This window comes from Schistocerca nitens, chromosome 6, assembly GCF_023898315.1.
Source record: "Schistocerca nitens isolate TAMUIC-IGC-003100 chromosome 6, iqSchNite1.1, whole genome shotgun sequence".
Lineage (NCBI taxonomy): Eukaryota > Metazoa > Arthropoda > Insecta > Orthoptera > Acrididae > Schistocerca > Schistocerca nitens.
The window spans coordinates 658,383,030-658,404,213 of record NC_064619.1 but is presented as its reverse complement, the minus strand read 5'-3'; the positions used below and the strand labels follow the sequence as shown (position 1 = coordinate 658,404,213).

Here is a 21,184-nt window from a genome sequence, read left to right as displayed (position 1 = left end):
GGCGCTGCAGTCTGGAACCGCAAGACCGCTACGATCGCAGGTTCGAATCCTGCCTCGGGCATGGATGTTTGTGATGTCCTTAGGTTAGTTAGGTTTAACTAGTTCTAAGTTCTAGGGGACTAATGACCTCAGCAGTTGAGTCCCATAGTTCTCAGAGCCATTTGAACTTAACTGCTAAGGTCATCAGTCCTTAGGCTTACACACTACTTAGCCTAAATTATCCTAAGGACAAACACACACACACCCATGCCCGAGGGAAGACTCGAACCTCCGCCGGGACCAGCCGCACAGTCCATGACTGTAGCGCCTTAGACCGCTCGGCTAATCCAGCGCGGCTACAATTTACTCCATATATCACTATGTTGCAGCAAAACAGTTCTAACAAAGTACACTGCTAGCACTGAAAATCTTGTTTCGAACATCTTAGGGCTATGTAGTACAATACTACTACATCAAAAATGGTTCAAATGGCTCTGAGCACTATGGGACTCAACTGCTGTGGTCATAAGTCCCATAGAACTTAGAACTACTTAAACCTAACTAACCTAAGGACAGCACACAACACCCAGCCATCACGAGGCAGAGAAAATCCCTGACCCCGCCGGGAATCGAACCCGGGAACCTGGGCGTGGGAAGCGAGAACGCTACCGCACGACCACGAGATGCGGGCACTACTACATCCGTTAAAAATTTAAAATGCGGTGCTGTATGTTGTATGGAAACTGCATGTTAGATGTGCTTCACTTCATTGGCATTTCGGTAAGGAGTTTAGACATTCTTCAAATGACTAGTAAAACTGCTGGTGTATGTGCGATATAACAAAGCGTCGCTGAAAAATTTACCTTGGGGAAGCGGAAGGTAACCAGGTTAGCGTACTGATTCTCCAGGGCTCCAGGTCTGCCGTAGTAAACGAATCTGGCGTCGGCCACTGAGGAGACGTCGTTCTGGATAAACATCAGCTTCCTTCCGTCGGGAGAAAACAACAGCGATCCATCCTGGCCCACTGTCTCCACTGGGTGGGACCATGCTGGAACATTAATTCGTTTCTTCAGGCATTGGTTGCTCAGGAGTCAACTGACAGTCTCAGGATACTAGTGTACGACGGCAGTTCAATAAGTAATGCAACACATTTTTTTCTGAAACACGGGTTGTTTTATTCAGCATTGAAATACACCAGGTTATTCCCCAATCTTTTAGCTACACAACACTATTTTTCAACGTAATCTCCATTCAATGCTACGGCCTTACGCCACCTTGAAATGAGGGCCTGTATGCCTGCACGGTACCATTCCACTGGTCGATGTCGGAGCCAACGTCGTACTGCATCAATAACTTCTTCATCATCCGCGTAGTGCCTCCCACGGATTGCGTCCTTCAGTGGGCCAAACATATGGAAATCCGACGGTGCGAGATCGGGGCTGTAGGATGCACGAGGAAGAACAGTCCACTGAAGTTTTGTGAGCTCCTCTCGGATGCGAAGACTTGTGTCAGGTCTTGCGTTGTCATGAAGAAGGAGAAGTTCGTACTGATTTTTGTGCCTACGAACACGCTGAAGTCGTTTCTTCAATTTCTGAAGAGTAGCACAATACACTTCAGAGTTGATCGTTTGACCATGGGGAAGGACATCGAACAGAATAACCCCTTCAGCGTCCCAGAAGACTGTAACCATGACTTTACCGGCTGAGGGTATGGCTTTAAACTTTTTCTTGGTAGGGGAGTGGGTGTGGCGCCACTCCATTGATTGCCGTTTTGTTCCAGGTTCGAAGTGATGAACCCATGTTTCATCGCCTGAACCCATGTTTCATCGCCTGTAACAATCTTTGACAAGAAATTGTCACCCTCAGCCACATGACGAGCAAGCAATTCCGCACAGATGGTTCTCCTTTGTTCTTTATGGTGTTCGGTTAGACAACGAGGGACCCAGCGGGTACAAACCTTTGAATATCCCAACTGGTGAACAATTGTGACAGCACTACCAACAGAGATGTCAAGTTGAGCACTGACTTGTTTGATGGTGATCCGTCGATCATCTCGAACGAGTGTGTTCGCACGCTCCGCCATTGCAGGAGTCACAGCTGTGCACGGCCGGCCCGCACGCGGGAGATCAGACAGTCTTGCTTGAACTAGCGGCGATGATGACACACGCTTTGCCCAACGACTCACCGTGCTTTTGTCCACTGCCAGATCACCGTAGACATTCTGCAAGCGCCTATGAATATCTGAGATGCCCTGGTTTTCCGCCAAAAGAAACTCGATCACTGCCCGTTGTTTGCAACGCACATCCGTTACAGACGCCATTTTAACAGCTCCGTACAGCGCTGCCACCTGTCGGAAGTCAATGAAACTATACGAGACGAAGCGGGAATGTTTGAAAATATTCCATAAGAGATTTCCGGTTTTTTCAACCAAAATTGGCCAAGAAAAAAAATGTGTTGCATTACTTATTGAACTGCCCTCGTACATACCCCGTGAAAGAAACAAAAAATATCGCACTGTGGCGGAGGACACGAGCAAGAAACATTTTGTGAAAGGCTGCAGTATTAAGCAGAGCTGATCCCTAGGTTTCACTTTAGCACACATCTTCTTCAACAGAGTACTAGTTCATTTCACATTGCTAATCCAGCCACCTCCGTAGCCGATGGCGCTAACTCATGAATGTTTGGTGGCGCTCGACCCTGAGATAGCAGGTTGATACCGTGGCGGGGTGAAGCTCTCCCACCACCCATCTTCGGTCGGCGAGGGAAGGAAGGACTGTGCTGTTTAGTCGCTGCTCTCCAGTCCTCGCGCCATTGTCCTCGATTCGAGTCCAAACTTCCCCACAGTGTTTTGTGGAGTGAGGACCCGCCACACTGTTGACGGGAATCCCTATGGAGGAGGGAGTTAAAGTCCAGCGGTCCTCTTGGGTCTATTCGAGAAACATAGGCTACTGTAAACTTGTGGCTGACTGGCCCTATGCTGAGATATGCTAGATCTGAAACAAGACGCTGGTTCACTGAGAGACTTATTCCAGTCAAATAAACTTATTGTGTCGTGATCATGCACTGTGTGTGTGGTCAGTTACGTGAAACGATTGAGAAATATGTTTTCTCGTCTCCAATTGACCGTCAGAACAACGGAATTATAAGGAAGCATCACCTTTTTTTGCCTCTGAATTGCTAACATCCGAGATCATAGACTCCGGAAACATCTGACACAATGGGTGGCTTCGGTCTGAGGGTGAATGCGCATGGAGAAAGATGTACATAGAGTGAGAGCATGTCCTAAACAGTACAGATTTCGTTCTACTTCACTTGTGTGTTCTTATTGTTATTTAATGTAATGGTCATTATGAGTGGTACACATTGCAAACGATAGTTCTCCTGAAAAGTAAAGAGTATTCTGGCATCCTAAAAATATTTAAATACTCATTGCCAGCAGGCAAGCAGCCTATCAAATACCGAGCGACGTGGAGCAGTGGTTAGCACAATAGACTCACATTCGGGAGGACGACGGTTCAAACACTCGTCCGGCCATCCTGATTTACGCTTTCCGTGATTTCCCTAAAACGCTTCAGGAAAATGCCAGAATGGATCCCTCGGAAGGGCACTGCCGATTTCCTTCCCCATCCTTCCCTAATCCGATGGGATCGATCCCTGTTTGGTCCGCTCTCCCAAATCAACTATCAATGGATCTACGGCAGTGCGATATCTTCTGCGTAAGGGACACAGCTATAGAAGAAGCGAGGTGTGTGGCAACGAAGTTGCGCTGTGCGCCTGACTTGTACACGTCCACCTGCAACGCCTGTTTGGAACGCCTGCTACAATCAACCACATCATCCTGTTTTAAGCAGTATGTTTCACCCTCTCCCCCCTGTCAGCATCATACAATGCAAATATGACGTCACACTGAACACCCAGTATAGTCACACACGGGCGTTTTATATGTGCATCACAAATAGCGCAAGGAACAGGTGCCATGCTGTCAAGGATTTCACAGCCGCATTGCCATTTTTTGGGGGGGGGGGGGGGAAATTAAACGTTAGTAGTTTTGAGTTCAACCTAGCACTGTTTAGGATTACGTGCTATTTCAAGGCACTTGAAATAATAAATCATTGTCACAAAATTATGTGAATTTTCAAAAATATGATGAATACATTCAAAGTAATATTACTTTAATAAACCTCATTTGCACATATTTAAAATTAGCACAATATTTTTATTGTATATTCTCTTCCACTATTGTCCTCTACGTAGCATTAGGAACTTGCGGTACTATATTGTCGACAGAGTTCTTTGCTTCACATTATTAATAAGCTTTGCATAGTAGAAGGAGATACCTTAGGGGTTGCGAAGCAACTCAAATCGCTTGATACGGGCAAGTCTTCAGGTCCAGATTCTATACCGATTAGGTTCCTTTCAGATTACGCTGATACTATAGCTCCCTACTTAGCAATCATATACAACCGCTCGCTCACCGATAGATCTGTACCTACAAATTGGAAAATTGCGCGGGTCGCACCAGTGTTTAAGAAGGGTAGTAGGAGTAAGCCATCGAACTACAGACCTATATCATTGACGTCGGTTTGCAGTAGGGTTTTGGAGCATATACTGTATTCAAACATTATGAATCACCTCGAAGGGAACGATCTATTGATACGTAATCAGCGTGGTTTCAGAAAACATCGTTCTTGTGCAACGCAGCTAGCTCTTTATTCGCACGAAGTAATGGCCGCTATCGACAGGGGATCTCAAGTTGATTCCGTATTTTTAGATTTCCGGAAAGCTTTTGACACCGTTCCTCAAAAGCGACTTCTAATCAAGCTGCGGGCCTATGGGGTATCGTCTCAGTTGTTCGACTGGATTCATGATTTCCTGTCAGGAAGGTCGCAGTTCGTAGTGATAGACGGCAAATCATCGAGTAAAACTGAAGTGATATCAGGTGTTCCCCAGGGAAGCGTCCTGGGATCTCTGCTGTTCCTGATCTATATAAATGATCTGGGTGACAATCTGAGCAGTTCTCTTCGGTTGTTCGCAGATGATGCTGTAATTTATCATCTAGTAAGGTCATCCGAAGACCGTATCAGTTGCAAAGCGATTTAGAAAAGATTGCTGTATGGTGTGGCAGGTGGCAGTTGACGCTAAATAACGAAAAGTGTGAGGTGATCCACATGAGTTCCAAAAGAAATCCGTTGAAATTCGATTACTCGATAAATAGTACAATTCTCAAGGCTGTCAATTCAACTAAGTACCTGGGTGTTAAAATTACGAACAACTTCAGTTGGAAAGACCACATAGATAATACTATGGGGAAGGCGAGCCAAAGGTTGCGTTTCATTGGCAGGACACTTAGAAGATGCAACAAGTCCACTAAAGAGACAGCTTACACTACACTCGTTCGACCTCTGTTAGAGTATTGCTACGCGGTGTGGGATTCTTACCAGGTGGGATTGACGGAGGACATCGAAAGGGTGCAAAAAAGGGAAGCTAGTTTTGTATTATCACGTAATAGGGGAGAGAGTGTAGCAGATATGATACGCGAGTTGGGATGAAAGTCATTAAAGCAAAGCCGTTTTTCGTCGCGGCGAGATCTATTTACGAAATTTCAGTCACCAACTTTCTCTTCCGAATGCGAAAATGTTTTGTTGAGCCCAACCTACATAGGTAGTAATGATCATCAAAATAAAATAAGAGAAATAATAACTCGAACAGAAAGGTTTAGGTGTTCGTTTTTCCCGCGCGCTGTTCGGGAGTGGAATGGTAGAGAGATATTATGATTGTGGTTCGATGAACCCTTTGCCAAGCACTTAAATGTGAATTGCAGAGTAGTCATGTAGATGTAGATGTAGCTGTAGAAATAGTGGTATGGCTGAGCAGATATGAGCACAGGCGGCTCGTTATCGTCCTTCTGTAAACAAAGCAACCACTTGGCTTGGGACCTTATGTAATCAAAGTATACGCTCGTGTTCTTGTGTCTGCGACTAAATTATGGTTCAAATGGTTCTGAGCACTATGGGACTTAACGTCTGAGGTCATTACTTCCCTTGAACTTAGAACTACTTAAACCTAACCAACCTAAGGACATCATCATACACTTCCATGCCCGAGGCAGGACTGGAACCTGCGACTGTAGCGGTCGCGCGGAGCCAGACTGAAGCGCCTAGAACCGCACGGCCACTCGGGACGGCCACTCGGGACGGCCACTAAATTATGACCAAACTATGTAAGTACTTGGCGTTGCCCAGGTATGCATTTACTCCAATACTCCAATCTTCTGTTAGTCCATTTCCGCCTTCCTCTTCTCTCTTACCACCTCCTCCACCATCACACTCTGTCCATCTTCACTGCCACCTCTCTCTGTCCACCTTATACACCCCCCCCCCCCAAATCTCTTTCGATCACTTTCTGTCCTCTCTCTGTCCATTTCCTCCTCCCACTCTCTCTGTCCATCTTTTCTTCCCCCTCTCCCTGTTCGTAACCTTCCCCTCCCTTCCTGCGTCCATTCACCTCCTATTCCCTCTATCCATCTCCTCCTCTTCCCTTTCTCTATCTATTTCCTCCTCCCCTCTGTCTGTTCATCTATTCTTCCCCCATAGCTCTGCCTATCTCTTCCTCCCCCTGTTGCTGCCCATCTCCTTCTCTTTCGTTTCTGTGAACATCTCCTCCTCTCCCCTCTCTCTGCCCAATTCCTCTCCCCTCTCGCTGTCCACTTGGTTCAAATGGCTCTGAGCACTATGGGACTTAACATCTGTGGTCATCAGTCCCCTAGAACTTAGAACTACTTAAACCTAACTAACCTAAGGACATCACACAACACCCAGTCATCACGAGGCAGAGAAAATCCCTGACCCCGCTGGGAATCGAACCCGGGAACCCGGGCGTGGGAAGCGAGAACGCTACCGCACGACCACGAGCTGCGGACACTGTCCACTTCCCGCTCATTCTATGTGTATCTCCTCCTTCCCCATTGTTGTCTGTCCATCTCTCCGTCCTCGTTTCTCTCCACGTTATTGTTGTAAATTGCTTGGAGAGTGTTGTAGTTGGCAGAAGAGCCAACCAAAACCATGTTACTAGTGGAGGCCAAAATGCACGCGTTTTAGCTCACGCAGGCTGGCGTGAGGAGGGAAGAACTATAATGACGTGTGGTCTAGAACATGACAAGGAATTAGAATTCAGAAAGCGGACGTAATTAGTTTAATACTTAACTTTAATCCATTAATGATGAACGTCGCTCTTGACGGTTCAGAATAGTAACTGAATATGGCCCTTGCTAGGTCGTAGCAAATCACGTAGCTGAAGGCTATGCTAAACTGTCGTCTCTGCAAATGAGAGCGTATGTAGACAGTGAACCATCGCTAGCAAAGTCGGCCGTACAACTGGGGCAAGTGCTAGTGAGTCTCTCTAGACCTGCCGTGTGGCGGCACTCGGTCTGCAATCACTGATAGTGGCGACACGCGGGTCCGACGTATACTAACGGACCGCAGCCGATTTAAAGGCTACCACCTAGCAAGTGTGGTGTCTGGCGGTGACACCACAGAGAGCTTTGTGGTTCTCTAGTGGATACAAGATCGAGGAACAGATGCCATTCATGCACAGAGAATTCAGGTACAAATTTATTCTACATCTAACGTCAAACAGTGAAAGTAATACATAACTTTGTTTGCTGTAGTTGCAGTGTCAGTTGCTTGCAGTAGATTTAAATGTTGAAATATATACAAATACAAACGTTTACAATTCAGGCAGTCTTCAGTGCTATGGCTGTTCCGTAGGTGACGAGTCCTGACTACTATAAAAGTCTGTAAATGATATGAAATGACAAACACGCCAAATGGGCTCTGCACTTCGATGTTGGAACTTAAGTAAACTCTCCGCTAGATGTCCAGAGGGGGGATGCTTGCATCTCATTGGCAGCGGCGTAATCGTTCGTGGCAGCGCCCTCGTGCCGCGGGGGCGTCTGTGGGAAACGCGGCGGCGTAACTGACGACGCGCCTATTGTGAAGTGCCACCGAACGGATGGCAGTCGCATTTTAAATTCTATCTGCAAAATGTATTACGAATACAATTAGAAGTAAAGAAGTAATAAATTAAAATCTCGTGCTTCATATGGCAGTTTTATTGCATGAACAGCGAAAATGTAGCAAACGACAAACTTCTATCCTTTCATCTTTTTGTGGGTGTCGTCAGTGTTCACCTCGGTTCCGAGAGTTCCGGAACCTGTACAGAAAATCAGAATAAACATCAACATAAACATCATTTCTGTCTTTTCTATTGCTAATAAAAACCACACATTGCTTGTTGTACCACCATAAAGTGAGACCTTCAGAGATGGTGGTCCAAATTTCTGTACACACCGGTACCTCTAATGCCCAGCAGCACGTCCTCTTGCATTGATGCATGCCTGTATTCGTCGTGGCACACTATCCACAAGTTCATCAAGGCACTGTTGTTCCAGATTCTCCCACTCCTCAACGGCGATTCGGCGTAGATCCCTCAGAGTGGTTGGTGGCTCACCTGGTCCATAAACGGCCCTTTTCAGTGTATTCCAGGCATATTCGATAGGGTGAATGTCCGGAGAAAATGCTGGCCACTCCAGTCGAGCGATGTCGTTATCCTGAAGGAACTCATTCACAAGATGTGCATGTTGGGGGCGCGAATTGGCGTCTTTGAATGCCTTGCCAATATGCTGCCGATATGGTTGTACTATCGATCGGAGGATGGCATTCATGTATCGAACAGCCGTTACGCAGACTTCCATGACCACCAGCGACGTACGTCGGCCCAATATAATGCCACCCCAAAACAGCAGGGAACGTCCACCTTGCTGCACTTGCTGGACAGTGTGTGTAAGGCATTCACCCTGACTGGGTTGCCTCCAAACAAGTCTCCGACGATTGTCTGGTTGAAGAAATATGCGACATCATCGGTGAAGAGGACGTGATGCCAATCGTGAGAGGTGCATTCGGCATGTTGGGCCCATCTGTACCGCGTTGCGTGGTGTCGTGGTTGCAAAGATGGACCTCGGCGTGGACGTCGGGAGTGAAGTTGGGCATCAGGTAGCCTATTGCACACAGTTTGAATCGCAACACGACGTCCTGTGGCTGCACGAAAAGCATTTTCAACATGGTGGCGTTGTTGTCTAATAGGCGCTGCTCATGCATGGTTGTTTACATCTTTGGGCTTGTTTAGTGACTCTCCGAGCAGTCAGAGGGACAGTGTCTGTGATACAATATCCACAGTAAACGTCTGTCTTCAGGAGGTCTGGGAACTGGGGCGATGCAAAAGTTTTTTTGATGTGTCGAGTTTCGTAAAGGTTTGAAATACTGTGTTAAGTTTGTTGGAAATGTAAGTGCTCTCATTCTGAAATACTGGATGACTAAAAATCGGTGTTCTCCCATCTACACTGCTTTCCACGCCCACTGCGACCTACGTGATAGGTGGGTGGTTCTCACTCATACAGTGATTCTTTCCAGACAGTAAATGATATGTGTACCAAGTCTGGTTCAGATCTGTCCAGTGGCTGAGGAACAGTATGGAACATACAACATATATTTTTTTATAATTTGTATGGATTATCTTGTGAGCGAAAATGGCCACCTTCTCCCTCCCCATACTTCTACGTCGGTTAGGTGATGTACAAATGGCGGCGCTTTTACATACAAGTATGTAGAATTAAAAACCTACTGCAGACATAGCCACCACTGTGTAAAAACGTATTTTACAAACACGGACGCATTATAGCTTTATAGCGATGCGTTTGCATCAGTCAGTATCTGCTGTTTTAAGTAAACGTAAAGCCAGCAGAGCAGGAAACTTGAAGAAAAAATACATACATCCCAAATTTCAAAGCTGTATTACCCATGGAGGCAGCCTCGAACACAGATCACCGCCGTTTCTAGTAGCATAAAAATATGACAGGTACATATTTGCAGCTTTAGTAAGTCATTGCTACTCACACAGGTCTGCTCGCAAAAGACAAGCCGTACTGCCGCATCTGGTCCACTCTAGCACTGCATTCATTTCTGTGTGCGACTGTAGTGAAGGGGGAGTGGGGGAGGTGGGAACCATGTAGATAACATGCATGGTCACCACACAGAGCTGCTGTCCAGCTGTTCAACTACTGGCCTCCCTCATGCACAGCATGGCGACTGCTGCTGCCGCGTCAGTGCGGGCCGTACAACTCTGTTAAGTGCTCTCACTGTGCAGCCCTCTGTTTACATAGTGGGCGGTGCAGCTGCCACAAGCAGCAGCAAGATTCTGGGGATGCAGGTTCACTGTACGGGACTTTGGTACTTGTATATGCACAGCCACTGACACACACTCTGCAGACGTGAAGATGCTGCCAACCCCATTGTGAAACATCAGCAGAAGAGGGGGGACAGACATCTGAATGAGACTTTTCACTGAGTCCCTACCACTTGAGCAGCACTTCTGAGACAACACGTATAAACTCTAAAAATCTAAAAAAATACTAAGAAGACGCCTCTCAGCTTTTCGACCTGTATCAAGAATTTTACTCATCTGAATAAATAGGTCACGTAAAGTGTTGAATAATACACACTCGAAAGTTACAGCCTCTGGTGAACTTCCTGTGCTCTATCAAACTTCTACACAGGGCTTGGATTCATATTGATAAGAAATGAGGATTGATGTGATGAGCTACCAAGTTTTGGCTACTTTTCAAGGACGTCTAACTCCCCAGCATTTAGCAATGAAGTAGCAACTTTTTTGAAAACGAAGCCTCAGAGTTCACACCAGACAACGTTATCAGTACTAGTAATGTCTATATTTAATACACTACTGGCCATTAAAATTACTACACCACGAAGACGACGTACTGCAGTTACGAAATTTAACCGACAGGAAAAAGATGCTGTGATATGCAAATCGTTAGCTTTTCAGAGCATTCACACAAGATTGACGATGGTGGCGGCACCTACAACGTGCTGACATGAGGAACATTTCCAACAGATTTCTCATATACAAACAGCAGTTCACCGACGTTGCCTGGTGAAACGTAGTTGGGATGCCTCGTGTAAGGAAGAGAAATGCATACCATCACGTTTCCGACTTTGATAAAGGTCGGATTGTAGCCTATCGCGATGGTGGTTTATCGTATCGCGACATTGCTGCTCGCGTTGGTCGAGATCCAATGACTGTTAGCATAATATGGTATCGGTAGGTTCAGGAGGGTAATACGGAACGCCGTGCTGGATCCCGACGGCCTCGTATCACTAACAGTCGAGATGACAGGCATCTTATCCGCATGGCTGTAACGGATCGTGCAGCCACGTCTCGATCCCTGAGTCAACAGATGTGGACGTTTGCAAGACAAAAACCATCTGCACGAACAGTTCGACGGCGTTTGCAGCAGCATGGACTATCAACTCGGAGACCATGGCTGCTGTTACCCTTGATGCTGTATCACAGATAGGAGCGCCTGTGATGGTGTACTCAACGACGAACCTGGCTGCACGAATGGTAAAACGTCCTTTTTTCGGATGAATCCAGGTTCTGTTTACATCATCATGATGGTCGCATCCGTGTTTGGCAACTTCGCGGTGAACGCACATTGGAAGCGTGTATTCGTCATCGCCATACCGGCGTATCACCCGGCGTGATGGTATGGGGTGCCATTGGTTACACGTCTCAGTCACCTCTTGTTCGCATTGACGACGCTTTGAACAGTGGACGTTACATTTCACATGTGTTACGACCCGTGGCTCTACCCTTCATTAGCCCGCATCTCGTGGTCGTGCGGTAGCGTTCTCGCTTCCCACGCCCGGGTTCCCGGGTTCGATTCCCGGCGGGGTCAGGGATTTTCTCTGCCTCGTGATGGCTGGGTGTTGTGTGCTGTCCTTAGGTTAGTTAGGTTTAAGTAGTTCTGAGTTCTAGGGGACTTATGACCACAGCAGTTGAGTCCCATAGTGCTCAGAGCCATTTTCTACCCTTCATTCGATCCCTGCGAAACCCTACATTTCAGCAGGATAATGCACGGCCGCATGTTGCAGGTCCTGTACGGGCCTTTCTGCATACAGAAAATGTTCGAATGCTGCCCTGGCCAGCACATTCTCCAGATCTCTCCCCAATTGAAAACGTCTGGTCAATGGTGGCCGAGCAACTGGCTTGTCACAATACGCCAGTCACTACACTTGATGAACTGTGGTATCGTGTTGAATCTGCATGGGCAACTGTATCTGTACACGCCATCCAAGCTCTGTTTGACTCAAGCCCAGGCGTATCAAGGCCGTTATTACGGCCAGAGGTGGTTGTTCTGGGTACTGATTTCTCAGGATCTATGTACCCAAATGCCACCAAAATGTAATCACATGTAGCCGGCCGAAGTGGCCGTGCGGTTAAAGGCGCTGCAGTCTGGAACCGCAAGACCGCTACGGTCGCAAGTTCGAATCCTGCCTCGGGCATGGATGTTTGTGATGTCCTTAGGTTAGTTAGGTTTAACTAGTTCTAAGTTCTAGGGGACTAATGACCTCAGCAGTTGAGTCCCATAGTGCTCAGAGCCATTTGAACCCTTTGTAATCACATGTCAGTTCTAGTATACTGTATTTGTCCAATGAATACCTGTTTATCATCTGCATTTCTTCTTGGTGTAGCTACTTTAATGGCCGATAGTGTATTTAAACTACTGTCACTACTGTTGCCGCAGGACGGAAGCGGTTGCGATACCTGCTTTCAAGTAAACACCACATCTTGGAGAGCCCCAAGCACGTCAAAGAGTGCTACACCGGACCGTGCCGCCTGGCGCTTCACATCAACGCTGCTGTTGCCTCCACCGTAATGTGTTCGCTACCAACACTGCTGCGAGCCTTAAGAACGCAGATGAGCCACAACGTTGTCCACTGGCACACACTGTGCTACTGTCGTTAGGCTCATTCCCCTATGACTGCGCAGTGCCGGCGGGACGCTGTATAAACAATTAACTCTCACCTCATGCATTCAGAACAGTTCAGCTCACCATGCAGGCTGCAGACCAATGCAGAGAGTCAACAGCCAACATTCTCAAAAATAATTTTATAACTCGCGTAGTACTCTTCGGGGACATTTTCTGAAATAGAGGCTTTTTAACATTCCATCACCCCGACATTTGTCCGTAGCAAGACCAGTGCAGTAACCATTTTTACGCCAGCTGTGCTACACACTAAAACTCGTCATCCTCTGGTGGCAGACAGACCGCAGGTGGTCGCACATTCCACCATGTATGACATCGCATCCTCTTGTTACAGTGCGTGTGCAAAAACACAAGACGTCTGCAATTTCTTAAAATGCAACACGGTCTATAATATATGATCATTTACATCTACATACATACTCCGCAAGTCACCGTACGGTGCGTGGCGGAGGGTACATTGTAACACTACCAGACATCCGTATTCCTATTCCACTCGCAGAGTGAGGGACAAACGAGTGCCAATATTCCTCTGCATGAGCTCTAATTTCCCTTATCGTATGTTCGTGGTCCTTACATTAAACGTTTTGTATCCGCCTGGAAGGCGGCGCGTGGGTAGTTGCAGGAGCACGAAAATTACGTCGGTACTGCAGTGAGTAAAAGTGGTGTACTGGTGCAAGAATAATACATAACTTTGTACAGATGCAAAGTCTTAGACCCGTCGTATGTAGAGCAAAGCTGAAGCGAAGTGTCCTGGTTGTCTGCACATGATGAAATGGACAGAATCTACCGTTGTGCTCGTAGAGCTGAACTGCGCCTGCTAGAGGGCGCTGTCATCGTTGTCTGTCGTAGTGCCAACTTCACTGGCAGCTACGCCGTGGAATCCTAGCTATCGATACCACAAAACGTACATTGGCGGCAATAGGATCATTCTACAATCAGCTTCAAATGTCGGTTCTCTAAAATTTTTCAGTAGTGTTTCTCAAAAAGAACATCGCCTTCCCTTGTGGCATTCCCACTTGAGCTCCTGAAGCATTCCCTAGCAGCCCGCCTCTGAGTTGCTTCGGTATCTCCCTTTAATCCAGCCTGGTGGGGACACTGACAGTCAAGCAGTAGTCAGGAATTGGTCGCGCTGGTGTTCTATATGCAGTTTCCTTTGCAGATGAGCCACAGTTTCCCAAAGCTCTTCCAGTAAACTAAAGTCGACCACTCGCCTTCTCCACTACAATCCTTACATGCTCGTTCCACTTTATGTCGCTTTACAACATTACACCTCGCTATATAATGGACGTGACTGGGTCAAGTAGCAAACTACTAATGCTGTATTCGAACTGCAGGTGATTGTTTCTCCTCCTTATCTGCATTAACTTACTTTTTCTACATTTACAGCTAGCTGCCACTCATCACACCAACTATAAATGTTACCTAAGTCATCTTGTATATCCTACAGCCTGTCAACGACGACACCTTCTCGTACACAACAGCGTCATCAGAAACAGTCGTTTATTGCTGCTCACCCTATCCGTCTGGTCGTTTATATACGAGGGCAGTTCAATAAGTAATGCAACACATTTTTTTTCTCGGCCAATTTTGGTTGAAAAAACCGGAAATTTCTTGTGGAATATTTTCAAACATTCCCGCTTCGTCTCGTATAGTTTCATTTACTTCCGACAGGTGGCAGCGCTGTACGGAGCTGTTAAAATGGCGTCTGTAACGGATGTGCGTTGCAAACAACGGGCAGTGATCGAGTTTCTTTTGGCGGAAAACCAGGGCATCTCAGATATTCATAGGCGCTTGCAGAATGTCTACGGTGATCTGGCAGTGGACAAAAGCACAGTGAGTCGTTGGGCAAAGCGTGTGTCATCATCGCCGCAAGGTCAAGCAAGACTGTCTGATCTCCCGCGTGCGGGCCGGCCGTGCACAGCTGTGACTCCTGCAATGGCGGAGCGTGCGAACACACTCGTTCGAGATGATCGACGGATCACCATCAAACAACTCAGTGCTCAACTTGACATCTCTGTTGGTAGTGCTGTCACAATTGTTCACCAGTTGGGATATTCAAAGGTTTGTTCCCGCTGGGTCCCTCGTTGTCTAACCGAACACCATAAAGAGCAAAGGAGAACCATCTGTGCGGAATTGCTTGCTCGTCATGTGGCTGAGGGTGACAATTTCTTGTCAAAGATTGTTACAGGCGATGAAACATGGGTTCACCACTTCGAACCTGAAACAAAACGGCAATCAATGGAGTGGCGCCACACCCACTCCCCTACCAAGAAAAAGTTTAAAGCCATACCCTCAGCCGGTAAAGTCATGGTTACAGTCTTCTGGGACGCTGAAGGGGTTATTCTGTTCGATGTCCTTCCCCATGGTCAAACGATCAACTGAAGTGTATTGTGCTACTCTTCAGAAATTGAAGAAACGACTTCAGCGTGTTCGTAGGCACAAAAATCTGAACGAACTTCTCCTTCTTCATGACAACGCAAGACCTCAAACAAGTCTTCGCACCCGAGAGGAGCTCACAAAACTTCAGTGGACTGTTCTTCCTCATGCACCATACAGCCCCGATCTCGCACCGTCGGATTTCCATATGTTTGGCCCAATGAAGGACGCAATCCGTGGGACGCACTACGCGGATGATGAAGAAGTTATTGATGCAGTACGACGTTGGCTCCGACATCGACCAGTGGAATGGTACCGTGCAGGCATACAGGCCCTCATTTCAAGGTGGCGTAAGGCCGTAGCATTGAATGGAGATTACGTTGAAAAATAGTGTTGTGTAGCTAAAAGATTGGGGAATAACCTGGTGTACTTCAATGCTGAATAAAACAACCCCTGTTTCAGAAAAAAAATGTGTTGCATTACTTATTGAACTGCCCTCGTATATGGAGAATAAAAGTCGTCCTATCGCGGTTCCCTGGGGCACTCTTGACGACACCCTAATCTCTAATGAACGCCCGCAGTCGAGGGCCACGTAATGGACACTATTATTTAAAAAATCTTCGAGCAAATCACGTATCTGGGATCCTAAATAGATTCTCGGACCTCCGTCAACAGAATGCAATGGGGCACCGTGTCAAACTTTTCCGCAAAAATAGGGCTATTGAATCTGCCTGTTGCCCTTCATCCAGAATTCGCAGCATATCATTATATGACAAACAATCATTTACTACGCACCAGGTTTTTGTTTCTTGGGGACAATGCGTTTTAAACAGTCACATGAATTCCACACAACAGGCTGCGTTTTATGCATGGAATGGGGTAATAAACAGATGACGTGGTCACGTTTTTCTCCTTGGTCTCACAACAACGTGATATGATGCCCATCACGTATTAACACAACAGAATCATCACCAGATGCCTTCGCAAATTTCGCAGAATTCTGAATCGAGGAAAGGCAGGCCTGGCATGCGGGCACGGAGACGAACACCCTAAAAGCGATGCTTTCTATAACCGTGCTGATTCGCGAACATAAGCTTCACGATGTAAAGGAAATTTATTATATTCAGACTTAGAAAGTGTTCAGGAATTGTGCAGCAAACGTATGTTAAGGATACTGGTCTGTAATTTTGCGGGCCCGCTCTTGATTCATGCCATTCTCGTATTTTTATCAGCGATCGCGCTTCGTTTTACTGATATAAAAATCATCAGTAGCTTGTAGTGAACAGTATTTAGAGTTTGACTTGCTTTCTAGATCTAAAAACAGTTCGATACGAAAGATATTGGTTCAAATGGTTCTGAGCACTATGGGACTTAACATCTGAGGTCATCAGTCCCCTAGAACTTAGACCTACTTAAACCTAACTAACCTAAGGATATCACACACATCCATGCCCGAGGCAGGATTCCAACCTGCGACCGTAGCGGTCGCGCGGTTCTAGACTGAAGCGCCTAGAACCGCTCGGCCACACCACAAAAGATATTGTGCTATAATTTTTCTTACGGTATTCTATGTCCTATTTTCGCCTCCAACTGTATATGTTGCCTCTTTGCACATTTCTGAGGTATTCCACCGTTCGACGCTGCTGTTTTTTGCCTACCCTCACATCAGTTTGCAACACCAGACATTTTTTAAAAATCGGAAATAAGACAGAATAGAGCACCATTGCATACTCTGGGCTAAATTCGTCGCTGTTTGTTTTTGTATGAGTAGTGTTGCCACCTTAAAAGGCAATTTCGGTATTCACTTGATCTAAAATGTTCTCTTAATCTATAGTTTGCGATATATGCATAAAGTCATTTTATTTATTTATCGTCTATAATTATTTTAGACGTAAGTGAAATTTAGGAATAGTATTGGAACTGAAGACCTAAATCGTGAGTAGATGGGAAGAGCGGAGGGGTAGGTAAAGATGAGTAAAAGTAGTACACAGTGAGTGCTAAGATATTTAGTAGGGGAGGAGAGTGAGAAAGTGAGTTGGTAACGAGATGGAGAAAAGAGAGGTGGGGATAGAGTAGCAGTTGAGGGAATGGTGGGAGAGAGTGTGAGACTGAGTGAGGTGGCGCAGTGGTTAGCACACTAAACTCCCATTCCGGAGGACGACGGTTGAAATACATGTCCAGCCATTCAGGTTTAGGGTTTCTACATCTACATCTACATCCATACTCCGCAAGCCACCTGACGGTGTGTGGCGGAGGGTACCCTGAATACCTCTATCGGTTCTCCCTTCTATTCCAGTCTCGTATCGTTCGTGGAAAGAAGGATTGTCGGTATGCTTCTGTGTGGGCTCTAATCTCTCTGATTTTATCCTCATTGTCTCTTCGCGAGGTATACGTAGGAGGGAGCAATATACTGCTTGACTCTTCGGTGAAGGTATGTTCTCGAAACTTTAACAAAAGCCCGTACCGAGCTACCGAGCGTCTCTCCCGCAGAGTCTTCCACTGGAGTTTATCTATCACCTCCGTAACGCTTTCGCGATTACTAAATGATCCTGAAACGAAGCGCGCTGCTCTCCGTTGGATCTTCTCTATCTCTTCTATCAACCCTATCTGGTACGGATCCCACACTGCTGAGCAGTATTCAAGCAGTGGGCGAACAAGCGTACTGTAACCTACTTCCTTTGTTTTCGGATTGCATTTCCTTAGGATTCTTCCAATGAATCTCAGTTTGGCATCTGCTTTACCGACGATCAACTGTATATTATCATTCCATTTTAAATCACTCATAATGCGTACTCCCAGATAATTTATGGAATTAACTGCTTCCAGCTGCTGACCTGCTATATTGTAGCTAAATGATAAGGTATCTTTCTTTCTATGTATTCGCAGCAAATTACACTTGTCTACATTGAGATTCAATTGCCATTCCTTGCACCATGCTTCAATTCGCTGCAGATCCTCCTGCGTTTCAGTACAATTTTCCATTGTTACAACCTCTCGATATACCATAGCATCATCCGCAAAAAGCCTCAGTGAACTTCCGATGTCATCCACAAGGTCATTTATGTATATTGTGAATAGCAACGGTCCTATGACACTACCCTGCGGCACACCTGAAATCACTCTTACTTCGGAAGACTTCTCTCCATTGAGAATGACATGCTGCGTTCTGTTATCTAGGAACTCTTCAATCCAATCACACAATTGGTCTGATAGTCCATATGCTCTTACTTTGTTCATTAAACGACTGTGGGGAACTGTATCGAACGCCTTGCGGAAGTCAAGAAACACAGCATCTACCTGTGAACCCGTGGTTTTACCAAATCGCTCCAGGCAAATGCCTATATGGTTCCGTTGAAAAGCCACAGTTGGTTGTCTTCTCCAGCCTTGACAGCATCCGAGCCTGTGCTCCGTCTCTAATGACCTCGATGTATACGGGACGTTAAACCCAGTCTTCATTCCTTCCTTTGGAGAATGAATGAGTAGGTCAGTGTGTGTGTGGGGGGGGGGGGGGGGGAGGGGGCGGGGCGTAGGGGGGGGGGAAGAGAGAGAGAGGGAGGGAGGTGAAAGATAAGGTTTATTTTTACATGATTAACTGAATGATTTTATTGGTTTCTGGTTTCCAATAGTTGCTGAGTCATTAAGTAGCTATTGACGGTTTGTTACTGGTTTGTGTATGTGGTAGCGTCCTTGAAAAGTGATGAGGTGTGTGTCTTTTCTGATTCTTTCGCTATTCATATCTTTCCGATTATGCTTAGCCCATGATATTCCTGTTCAAGGCGATCTGCAAATATTGAGTAGTTTGTGTTGAAGTGTGCTGTTGTAATTAGAATACACGATTACGCTTGTCCCTTACGTTTAACCGCTGGCAAATGATACGGATCCCAATCTCACCGTCAGTCGTTCCTAAGATATATTTCTGTTTCCCATTTCACCTTCGGTAAATGTGGGTACCCTACTCTTGTAACAGGTTCGTGGCCAATTTTCTGTGTGTACGAGGTGTGTTCAGAAAGTAGGGAACGTTTTGGCATTAAAAAAAAACTAATTACAAAAAATACATTTTATTATATACATCTGAAAGAGCGACTAACATATTACTTTTCCACATAGTCACCAAACACATAGAGGCACTTATCATAGCGCTGGAGAAGCTTTGAAAGACCTTCGTCGTAAAATTTGCCGCCTGAGACTTGAGCCAGTGAGTCACGCCCGCCTGGAGTTCCGCGTCGTCATCAAAGCGTTTGTTTTGATCTCCTCTTCTAAGGCTGTGCGAAGTTTGACAGTACCAGGCAGAATTTATGGTTGCTCCAAGTTCGAGGAAAGCAATAAGAAGCAAACCTTGCATATCCCAAAACACTGTCGCCATCGACAAGGTTTGCAAAGATTTTCTTGGTTTTGGAGGGGGAGGGGGGGGGGGGAAGACATGGTGTGCCCCCACTCCATGGACTGTAATTTTGTCTCGCAATTGAGGTGTTTGATACAAGTCTCGTCACCAGTTACCATTCGATCCAGTAATGAATCACCATGTTTGTGGTAGGCCTCCAAAAATGTCAACGTTGCCCCCATTCGCTGTTCTTCACGGTGCTCTGTAAGCATTTTGAACACCCATCGTGCACAAAATTTGTGGTAGCCTAGCTTGTGAGTGACAATTTCAAACAGCAAAGCCCGTGAAACTTGTAGGAAAGAAAGCGAAAGCTCCGTTATTGTGAAGCGACGGTTTTCACGTATCGTTTCATCAACTTTAGCGACAAGACCGTCAGTCACAATGCTCGGACGTCCACTTTGCTCTTCATCATGAACGTTGGTTCGGCCATTTTAAAACCGAATGCACCATTTCCGGACGGAACATTCACTCATTACGTTGTTTACGTATACTTCGCACAGTTCACGATAAATTTCTATAGGTTTTAGGGTTTTTGCCAACAAAAACCTTATCATAGACCGCACCTCACAACTGGCGGGATTTTCGATTGCAGCGTACATTTCAAAATCTGAATATCGAAAAAACCAGACACGGAGAGACGTTCCCGCTGTCACGGATGGATGCCGACTGAGCTGCTGAGCACGCACATACCAAAATATACGCAATCGGCGCGCGCCTAACGGTATCAGACGGAAACGTTCCCTACTTTCTGAATAGCCCTCGTATATTTGTCTAGCCTTTTCGCTAGGAGCTACAGTTCCAAGCTAGTTATAGTCCATAGGAAAAGAAAATGAAATAGGTTTGATTGTCACACCGTTCATTTCAGAATTCTTGCCCCGTGTTGAGACAATGAACGCATGCTGTTAAATATCGACAGGAGTAATGTTTTGTTGTTCCTAATTTCCAAGTCGCCGATGGATCTCAGTAATACCGCAGCTTTTATAATGAGTCATTGACAATTACTGTTAGCCTAATAGTATTCCATTTCTTGTTGTTTCTGAAGTTATGGGCCGCTTATAAGTGTTAGGAGGATGAGACATAAACGCAGTTGCGATTTTCTGACGATCGAAAAGGAGTCCTGGAAAATTTACAAAAAGGGGAATCTGCAGCCCAGCGTTCTCAGATTTATGGTATAGGCACACAAACAGCGAGAGACGTGAAGGAAAGATAAAGAATAGCCGATACATTTTGCAACCGAAGTTGACAGCGCATTCGTATCATCACTGCTTAGATCTAAGTGCCTGAAAACGTCACCTTACGCTAAACTAAATGAAGCACTGCATTAGCGGTTCAACCAGAAGAGAGCAGAAGGATTTCCAATATCAGGTCCGATGTTAAAAGAGCATGCAAGAGAGTTCCACGGAACTCTGAAGAGCCGGCCGCAGTGACCGAGCGGTTCTAGTCGTTACAGTCTTGAGCCGCGCGACCGCTGCGGTCGCAGGTTCGAATCCTGCCTCGGGCATGGATGTGTGTGATGTCCTTAGGTTAGTTAGGTTTAAGTAGTTCTAA

General features: G+C 46.1%; 1 protein-coding gene across 4 annotated transcripts in view; it reads right to left on the bottom strand.

The window, feature by feature from the left end:
* Positions 1–21,184, bottom strand: part of LOC126263720 (venom dipeptidyl peptidase 4-like) — a 358,865-nt gene that overhangs the window by 197,739 nt on the left and 139,942 nt on the right. For all 4 annotated transcript variants that reach the window (XM_049960872.1, XM_049960874.1, XM_049960871.1 and 1 more), the window contains one exon: positions 843–1,027. In XM_049960872.1, the coding sequence (XP_049816829.1) occupies positions 843–1,027 (185 nt within the window). The remainder of the gene's footprint in view (positions 1–842; positions 1,028–21,184) is intronic.